Below are 10,351 nucleotides of genomic sequence, written 5' to 3' on the forward strand. Positions count from 1 at the left end.
TGAAGAGTATCAAGTGGCCTAATATATGTGTAATTGGAGTTGCCAAAGGAAAGGAGAGCGAAGAGAGATGATGGAACAAATATTTGAAGAAAAATAGGGCCAAAAATATTCCTAATTTAATTAAAATTATAAACCCACAGATCCAAGTTCAACCAGCCTCCAAGCAAAATAAGCATGAAAAAAATTACATCAAGACCTACCATAATCAAATTGCTAAAGAAACCAGTGATAAATGGAAAAATTTAAAGCATCCAGAGAAAGGGATAAGATATTACATAGAGTTGCAAGCGAGCAAGCAGAAAGAGGTTCGGCTGCGAGAGTGGAGCAATGCCTAAATCAAAGGAACTTGTTTCTTCAAGCTCTTCTGGCAGTGATTCTGACAGTGAGGTTGACAAAAAGTTAAAGAGGAAAAAGCAAGTTACTCCAGAAAAACCTGTAAAGAAGCAAAAGACTGGTGAAACTTCAAGAGCCCTGTCGTCCTCTAAGCAGAGCAGCAGCAGAGATGATAACATGTTCCAGATTGGGAAAATGAGGTATGTCAGTGTTCGGGACTTTAAAGGGAAAGTCCTAATTGATATTAGAGAATATTGGATGGATCCAGAAGGTGAAATGAAACCTGGAAGAAAAGGTATTTCTTTAAATCCCGAGCAATGGAGCCAGCTGAAGGAACAGATTGCGGACATTGATGACGCAGTAAGAAAGCTGTAAAATCAGAGCCACATGAAACCTGTACTGTTCTAGTTGTTTTAATCTGTCTTTTTACATTGGCTTTTGTTTTCTAAACGTTAAGCTATTGTATATTTGGATTGCAGAACAATTTGTAAGATGAATACTTTTTTTTTATGTGCATTATTAAAAGTGTTCTGAGTGAAGCTAATTGTCAACTTTATTAAGGAGGATTGCTTTGTGCCCGCCACCTAGTGTAAAATAAAATCAAGTAATACAATCTTAACTGTTGTGGCCTTTTTTGATCAAGAGTTGGTACTGTTTAAGGCCAAAAGTAACAGTTTATAGACCTGTTGGTTTCACCTTGGCTTTTACATTCAAAGGATTTGTATTGCATTGAATTTATAAACTCTTGACTTGTGAAATCCATAGTTGATCTGTTTTCTTCCAGCCCAATGTCTAGACTTGTTGGATTTTTCTACCCCAGTGATATTTCACTTTCCCTTTTTTTTTACTTCGTTTTCCTTTAATGTTATGTTCAGTTTTCATTTCACTTTTTTGTTCTCTTTCTTGAATATATTATACTAATTTGGAAAGTCAGTGAAACTGTCAAAATGTTAGTTATCTCAATAAGGTACTTGTAATTAAAATATTATATGAGAGCTACAATCACTAATTCTACTGTATTAAATATTAGGAGATATAGTTTGATAAAAAAAATGACTTGTATGAAAACTCTGGCAAGTAAGTGTATGTTGTTACCTGTAGTGTTCTGTGTAGTTACCTTATTGCTTAGTCTGCAGAGAATAATGACTTCGATGTCTGATTTACTTTCACTTATTAAACATGTTCACCATGGAATGATGTCTATAAAATCAGATACTGTTAGATTAGGATTTAATAAAAATTGTGAAAGCTTAAAAAAAAAAGATATTACATAAAAAGACACAAAGATAAGGGTGGGAGCAGATTTTTCATCAGAAACAATGTAAGCAAGAAGATATCTTTAAAATACTAAAAGACAGGGGAGTCTGGGTGGCTTAGTCATTAAGCATCTGCCTTCGGATCAGGTCATGATCCCAGGGTCCTGGGATCGAGCCCTGCATGGGGCTCCCTGCTCGGTGGGAAACCTGCTTCCTCTCCCACTCCTCTTGCTTGTGTTCTTGCTCTCGCTATCTCTCTCTCTGTGTCAAATAAATAAATAAAATCTCTAAAAAAATAATAAATAAATAAAATAAAATACTGAAAGACAAAACTGTCAAACTAGAAGTTTATGCCCAGCAAGAATATCTTTCAAAAACAAAGGTGAAAAAAAAAAGGTGAAATAAAGATGTTTTTGTTTTTTTAAAGATTTTATTTATTTATTTGTGATAGAGAGAAAGAGAGAGAGCGCATGGGCTCAAGTGCGCGTAAGTGGGGGGAGGGACAGAGGGAGAGGGAGAATCAGGCTCTCCATTGAACAGGGAACTCCATGCGGGGCTCAATCCCCAGATCCTCGGATCATGACCTGAGCCGAAGGCAGATGCTTAACCCACTGAACCACCCAGGTGCCTCAAAGATGTTTTTAGACAGATAAAAACTGTAAGAATTTACCAGCAAACATACACTATAGGAAATTTTAAAGAAAGTCTTTTGGGCAGAAGAAAAATAATACCAGATGAAAATATAGACCTACTTAAATGAATAAAAAGCACCAGAAATGGTAAATATTATTTGTTCTGATTAAATCTCTTTATATGATAATTGATTATTTAAACAAAAATTATAACAATGTATTTTGGGGTTTATAATATATGTATAGGTAAAATATATGACAACAATAGCATAATAACCAGAAGGGGTAGATGGAAATATTCTATTCTAAGGTTCTTACATGCACGAAGTGGTAAATAATTTAGACTAAAGACAGTGATAATTTAGAGCTGTGTACTACCTTATACACTATACACACCATATGTTAGCAGCCATTAAAATAATGAAACAAATATTTATAGCTAAGTAGGCAAAAAGGAGGGTCGATGGAAGCACAAAAAAAAAGATCAGTTAATCCAAAAGAAGGCCAAAAATAAGACAAAGTGGTTGAAGAAGACATGGGACAGATAAAAAGAAATAGCAGGATAATAAACTAACTATATCAATAATCACATTAAATGTAAATTATCTAAACACCTCTCATTAAAAGACAGAGATTGACACATTGAATAAAAAAAAACAAGTTGCAAATGAATGCTTTCCATAAGAAATGTGCTTAAAGTATAAAGTATAAGTATAAAGACACAGGTCAAAAGTGAAAGGATAGGAAATGATACACTATGCTAACACAAATCAAACGAAATCTGGAGTGGTGATATAAATAACAGAAGCACATAATAATAGAACTTCAAATTACATGAAGCAAAAACTGACAGAACTATAAAGAGAAATAAATAAACCCAAAATTATAGTCAGAAATTTCAATAATTATCTCTAATTGATAGCACAAGTAAAAAGAAAACCAGCAAGCATATAGAAGATTTAAAAAGTCACTCTTAACCAACTTGATATAATTAACATTTATAAAACAAAACACTCCACCTAACAATAGCAAGATCCACATTATTTTTAAGTACACACAGATCATTTACCAATATAGACCATATTCTGGACTATGAAACAAATTACAATAAATTTTTAAATGTTCAAGTTATACAAACTATATTCTCCAGTCACAGTGGAATTAAATTAAAAATAACCTGTGGAAATAATCTCTGGAAAATCACAAATTTTTGCCTAATGGAAACTAAATAATACACTAACAAATACTAAGTGAATTAAAGAAGAAATAAAAAAAGATATTTGAAAATATTTTCAGTGAAGTGAAATGAACATATCAAAATTTGTGAAATGCGCTTAAAGCAGTTCTTAGGGGAAATTTCTAGTACTAAATGCTATATACTTAAAGCAATTACCTCAACTTCTACCTTAAGAAACTAGAAAAAGGAAGACCAAATTAAATGCAGACTTTACTTATAAGAGTCTTTGAGTTCGCTTAACACTTACGGATTTTTTATGATCCCTGCTTTAAAGTCCTTGTCAGAAAATTCCAGTATTATATCATCTTATCATTGGTGTCTGTTGATTGTCTTTTCCCATATGAGTTGCGGTTTCTGTAGTTCTTTATATGTCAAGTAATTTTGGTTTGTGTCCTGGACATTTTGCTATTATGCTATGAGACAATTGATCTTATTTATATCTGCTACTTTGATAGGACTTAGAATTCTGGGCTCCTCCCCAGTCTGCCTGCTGATTTATTTTTCAGAGTTCTCAAACAGCTGTTCTAGTATTCTGTCCAGATTTGAGAGTTGACCTCAGTAAGGAAATAAAGGGAGATGTGTGTTAATTTCACATGATTCATAGACTTCTAAGATAGGTCCCAAAATTCCTGCCCCTCGTGTAGATGCCCTTCATAATCCCCTCCCCATGAGTGTGAGCAGAATTCATAAATATAATAGCATATCACTCCCATGATTATGTGACTTTATTTTTTTTTAAATTATTTTGATGTAGTCCTACAGCTCTTTGTATTTTTTTTAAGTAAGTTCTAGGTCCAATTTGGGGCTTGAACCCACAACCCCAAGGTCAAGAGTTGCATGTTCTACCAACTGAGCAAGCAAATCTCCCAGATTATGTTATTTTATATAGCAGTAGGGATCTTGCAAATGTAATTAAGGTCCCTAATCAGTTGAGTTTGAATTAATCAAAAGAGATGATTAGATCAGCATGCTCCTGATCTAACTAGATGAGCCCTTAAAAGAGGTTCAAAGCCAGATAGGCTTTCTGGCTAACCTTGACGATACGGCTAGAATGCAGCTGAATTCTGCAAAGCTTCGAGGAAATGTATTCTGCCAGTAGCATATGTGTTGAAAAGAAGCCGTCAAGCCTCAGATGAGACCACAACCCCAGCTGCCACTTTAATTGCCATCTTGTGAGATCCTGAGCAGAGGACTCAGTTGAGCCCTGCCTGGACTTCTGACTTCGAAGAAACTGGGAAACTGACCCAATCAATAGTGTTGCTTTGAGCCTCTGTGTTGGTGATAATGTGTTACACTACAAAAATCTAATATACTTTCTCTTACCCGCAACAGTGTTGGAAACAAAGTGCCGGCACTCTATGAGCAAATGTTATTCCAAAAGTGTTGATTATTTCTCAATATGTTTTTAACAAAGGTTTTTGTTGGTTTTTCTTCCTCTGAATTCCCAGTATAGTATTAGGGAAATAGCTCAACGTTTCAGATCTGCTCCCTATCAACTTTCTGGCAGAGTTCAAGGTAGCAACTCATCTGCGTGTGATCACAAGCTGCTTTGTTACTTTCATTTCCTTCCCTCCTCTTGGCTCATGAGGCTCACTGAGTTTTAGGGAAGAAAAGCTAATCTTATTAAATTATTGTATTAATTATTACCACATGAATCACCCAACAGGGACAAATAGCAAGCCTTTTATAATTAGTAAACTGGAAGTAGCCATTTATAGCCACCAATCGGATATGCCAAATTAAGGTCACCATGAACTGACAAGTTTTTTTCCCCCAAATTTAACAGCTGTCTAAACAAAGCATGATCTCCTGGTGAGAGATGAGAAATGTCATACCCATCTAATCCACATATGGGGGGACATGGGACACATAGAAACAAGACAGCGTATCTTTTGGGATACTCCTTGAGAAAAAAAAAATCTCTAATCAACTATTTGGAAAACACTGAATACAAACAGCCCCTCTAATAGATTCACAACACTTAATAAAGACAACCCAGGACCTGTTTAACTTGGTTTATGCCAGCATTTCTCAAATTTATTAACTATGTATTCTGTCCAGGTTTTATAGTTGAGTTCAGTGGGAGGCAAAGAGAGGCATGGGTTTAATTCACATGCTAGGCAGAGTCATTTCTTTGGCACACTTATTATCCCCTAGACACTCAAATGTTTTTGCATGGAAAATATTTTGAGAAATGTGGATCTACCGATTTAAATTGATCATGTGTTTACTTATGCTATCGATGATACTCCACTCTAGGCCAAGTGTTGATAGCATGTGAATTGGTGGGGAAAATCCCTAGCATAACTACTCTCAAATAGAAATTGCTGCCCCAGCCTCACTTCAAGCTGATGGAAAGCGCCGATGCTCCTGAGATAAAAGGCATCCTCTGGAACTCAAAACTATCACCCCAAAGCATTCACCAGACGTCTGCTAGGAACCGACTTTGGGCTAGGCTCAGTGCATTCCTAGTGTGCCAGCAGGACCCTGGCTTTGCAGGTTTACAGGGATGTGGCCCTAACTCACAGAACCCCCAGAGGCTCCTGGGGCAAGAGGATGAGCAGCCAGGCTGGAAAGTGACATTCAGCCCCAGTACAGAGAACCTCCAACAAGGTGATGGGGTGACTGCTGCCATGACCTCTCAAGCAGGGTCTTGGATGGGACCGGATGGGGTAGAGAACTCACCCCCCAAAAAAGCAAAGCTAATTTCCAGCAGGCGTTAGGTTAAATCAACCCCTGAAAGAAATTTCTTCAAATTAAGAAAGAGAAGAAAAAAAAAAAAAGAGTAGGAAAGAAATGGCAAGGAGTTAATTTCCATTTTGCACTGATTCTAAGATGCGCATTTTTTTCATATTTTAACAACTCTAAACTCTGAAATCGGAGTACATCTTCTGATGCAGAGCATCTTACAATTGCTGTCCTCCGGGTATCAGCGAGACCCAGTTGTCATTGCCTGTGTGTGCCAACTCGTTCATAGTCGTTGCTGTTGTCACCACTTCAACAAGGATCTACTGTACCTTGTGGGTACTACATGCGCAGGGTCTCATTGCCATGTAAAATGTCTTCAGAAAGATTCCACCGTGATTCAGGACTGAATGGAAAACCTCCGTATATTCACAAAGGCAAGGGGACAGAGCAGTGGGGCATACATTTGTTATCTGTGAAGTGAATGTTCCTTAGAGGAGAAATGCTTGCGATTCCATTGTTGCTTGCGAAGCAAACCAAGTGCTTTACCCGCGCTACTCAAACTGTGGTCCACGGACCGGCAGCGTCACCTGGGAGATGGTGAGATGCTGGATCTCGGGCTCTACCTTAAACCTACCGAATCGGGATCTGCATTTCAGCAAAATCCCCAGGTGACTGCCCATAAAAGTTTAAAGAGCACTGCTTTAAAGGACATGACGTGAAGCTCAGTCACATTGAATTATTGAGATACATGCAAAGAAATGCTTGTCAGAAGCCAAGCAGGGAGATTGTCAAGTCCTTCAGAATGGATGACAGAAGTTTCAACACAGGGAGAGGCACGTGTGAGCATTTCACGCACAGGGAGGTATGTCATTAAGACACTGTGTCACAGCCTCGTTGGTGGGTTTTTTTTTTTTTCTTTCCTCTTTTTGCGGTACATAAAACAATGGTATGACTTAAAATGGAGGGGGCATTTTCGATTCAGTTAAATGTGGCAAGTAGGGGTGCCTGGGTGGCTCAGTCGGGTGAGCGTCTGTCTTTGGCTCAGGTCATGATCCCAGGGTCCTGGGATCGAGCCCCGCATCGGGCTCCCTGCTCAGCGTGGAGTCTTGTTTCTCCCTCTCCCTCTGCCTCTCTCCCTGCTTGTGCTCTCTCTCTCTCTCTCTGTCAAATAAAATAAATGTGGCAAGTAATCTTACTCCAGGGCCATGTGAGAAATTACAATAAAGGCATTTCCTTTGGTGCAGGGGCACTGGCAGGCTGCAGAACAGGGGAAATGGAACTGGAAATCTGAGAGAGAAATCTGAACCTGGCAGGGGAACGGAGGGTCGGAGGCCCTGGGGGGTGCGGCTGAGTGTGAGCCATCCCACCTGCATAGTGGGTTCCAGGCTGTGGACCATCCTCCAGCTAATGACAAAAATGACATTTGACTCCTTATCCTTTCAAGTAATATTTACATCCATTATTTTGTATTTTTTTCTTTGATAACTCTTATTGGGTTTTAGCCCCTTATTATGTCCTTGAGTCTGCCAGCAATCCCTGGCGAGTTGCAGCATGAGCTGGAAGTGGGAAGGTTGGGTGCTATTGTCTTTTCCAGGGTAGAGATGAGGAAAATGGGTCCAAGATTGCCCTGTTGGTAAATAGCGGAATTGGGATTAGAACCTCAGGCTTCTGACTATACTTTGAAAGTTCTAACAGGAAAGCAAGTATTGTTAGCCTTTTGTGCAAGGCAAAACAAGCTCAGGAAGTTCAAGTGAGTCACCCACGCATGAAACTGTCACAGCTGGGGGCTATCACCCAGTTACCCTGGCATCTAACTTAACAGCTGTTTCTTCTACTCCCGACTCCTTGGCAAAATCTGCATAGTTGTTCATGATTTGAAGAGCTTTCCATTACGGCTATAAAGTAAAGAGCTGAATGATTATGTTAACTTCACCAAAGAGCATAGGTATTATTTGGAAATCCTGAGGCATATCACTCACATGTATCTTTGAGTGTCGCTGGGGCAGAGCCTACACCTGCCACACCTTGGGTCCACAGCTTTAATGCCAAAGCCCCATCCCCTCCTGTCTGATCCCAGAGAACAACTGAGCAAGGCAGGGGTACTAGAGCCCAGCCATTCCTGCCTGATGGAGGAATCTTCTGATGGTCAGTCCTCGCTCTGGGACTACCCACCAGCCTGGCCAAGACTTTCTCAGAGAGGCGATGCGGACCAAGTGTCCTACCTGCTCCTCTCATAATGCCAGAGCTTCATGAAGGGGTGGAGGTCTTCTCTGCCCACTCCCGCTTCCTCCCTCATAAACCCCCTCCGCACGTCTTCCTCCGAGAATTCTCTTGCTTTTGTATTTCCACCTTGGCACCTGCTTCTCGGAGGACCTGAATGAAGACACTGCCTCTTAAAAGGAAACTTCATAAATGAATATGATTGTGTGCTATTCACAATAGCTCAGACCATTTCATCTGTGTTCCTCAACTTACCTTTCGGTTCTTCTGATTTTTTTTCACTAATTTATTAAGAAATCTGTTTTTTCTTTCTACATTTTTTCCTTCGCAACCATTGGTAGACAGTAATATAAAAGGCTATAGAAAATAAAGGCTGAGAGGGATAATGAAAGATAAAAAGTGAAAAAAATGCTGTGATTCCAGAACACAGTGTTTTTCTAGTATTTTTAAAGAGATTTTATTTATTTATTTGAGAAAGAGAGTGAGTGAGAGAGAGAGAGAGAGAGAGCTCAAGCAGGGGGAGGGAGAGGGAGAAGCAGGTTCCCCGCTAAGCAGGGAGCCCGATGCGGGGCTCAATCCCAGGACCCCAGGATCATGACCTGAGCCGAAGGGAGATGCTTAACCGACTGAGCCACCCAGGCACCCCTATTCTAGCATTTTCTAAATTAAATTTTCAATTTAAAAAAAATTATAGATTCTCACACAGTTGTAAGAAGTAATACAGAGAGCTCTTGTGCATCTTTTACCTAATTTCCACCAGTGGTAACATCTTGCAAACCCATCATAGAGTATCACAACCAAGGTATTGACACTGATACGATCAAGACAGAACATTTCCGCCACAAGGACCTATGTGGCCCTTTTATAGCCACACCTCCTTCCCACCTGCCCCCACTTCAAGAATGTTATGTAAATGGACTCATGAAATGATGGAGCTTTGGGGGGATTGTTGGTTATTTTTTTTTTCCACTCAGCATAATTTCTCTGGAGATCCACCTATGTTGTTATGTGTACCAACCTTTTGTTCCTCTTTACTGGTGAGTAGTATTCCATGGCATGAATGCGGCCCCATTGGAGGACATCTGGACAGTTCCAGTTTCTTGCAATCACAAAGAAAGCTTACTATAAACATTTATCTACAGTCTTTTATGAACATAAGTCTTTATTTATCTGAGACAAATGTCCAGGAGCACAATTGCTCAGTCATATGGTAGCCACATGGCAAGCTTTTTGAGGAACTGCCAAACTGTTATCCAAAATGGATGTACCATTTTATATTCCCACCAGCAATGAACAAGTGACCCAGTTTCTGTGCATCTTCACCAGCGCTGGGCATTGTCAGGGTTCCAGATTTTGGCCATTCTAATAGTGTAATGGTATCTCACTGTTTTCATTTGCATTTCCCTGATGATATATGGTATGGAGCATTTTGGGGGGTGCTTGTTTACCATCTGTACATCCTTTTTTTAAGATTTATTTATTTGAGAGAGAGAGTGAGTATGCCCAGGGTGGGGGGCAGATGGGGAGGGAGAGAGAGTCTTTTTTTTTGCACATAAAGGGTTTATTTTAAATGTTTTAAGGATAGGATAGAGTTACATCATAATTATAAAAATTACTTACAGAATTAACAGATTTATATTGTTTATACTTCTAAATGCAGAGAACGGGGAACGGTCTACACATTGTATAAAATAAAGTTAAAATTAAAAATGAATTCAAGCCTGAAAGATGAGGTCATTTACCTAATTGTAAGATGCGAACACGAAGACCTCTGAACTATATACATCCGCTCACACCACACTAATGGTGGAAATACAAAAAGCGCAGCATTTCCAAGGAACCACAGACATTTCAACCATAATTATTTGTTATAATAATTGTTCCTGTTTTGTCTTTGGAGAACTTTCTTTCTTTCTTTCTTTCTTTCTTTCTTTCTTTCTTTCTTTTTTTTTTTTTAAGACAATCAGCTTACGCGTGTTTTCAGG

The 10,351-nt window shown here is 39.0% G+C and overlaps 1 protein-coding gene across 1 annotated transcript; it reads left to right on the forward strand.

Annotated features, from left to right (window-relative positions):
* The first annotated feature begins 285 nt into the window (after positions 1-285).
* Positions 286-877, forward strand: LOC114201468 (activated RNA polymerase II transcriptional coactivator p15). Its single transcript, XM_028094138.2, has one exon. It carries the CDS (start codon positions 328-330, stop codon positions 706-708), a length of 381 nt encoding a protein of 126 aa, XP_027949939.1. The 5' UTR covers positions 286-327; the 3' UTR covers positions 709-877.
* The last annotated feature ends 9,474 nt before the right edge of the window (positions 878-10,351 follow it).

Source organism: Eumetopias jubatus, unplaced genomic scaffold (assembly GCF_037043125.1).
Source record: "Eumetopias jubatus isolate StellerSeaLion01/CBP00866 unplaced genomic scaffold, mEumJub1_p1.0 scaffold_2, whole genome shotgun sequence".
NCBI lineage: Eukaryota > Metazoa > Chordata > Mammalia > Carnivora > Otariidae > Eumetopias > Eumetopias jubatus.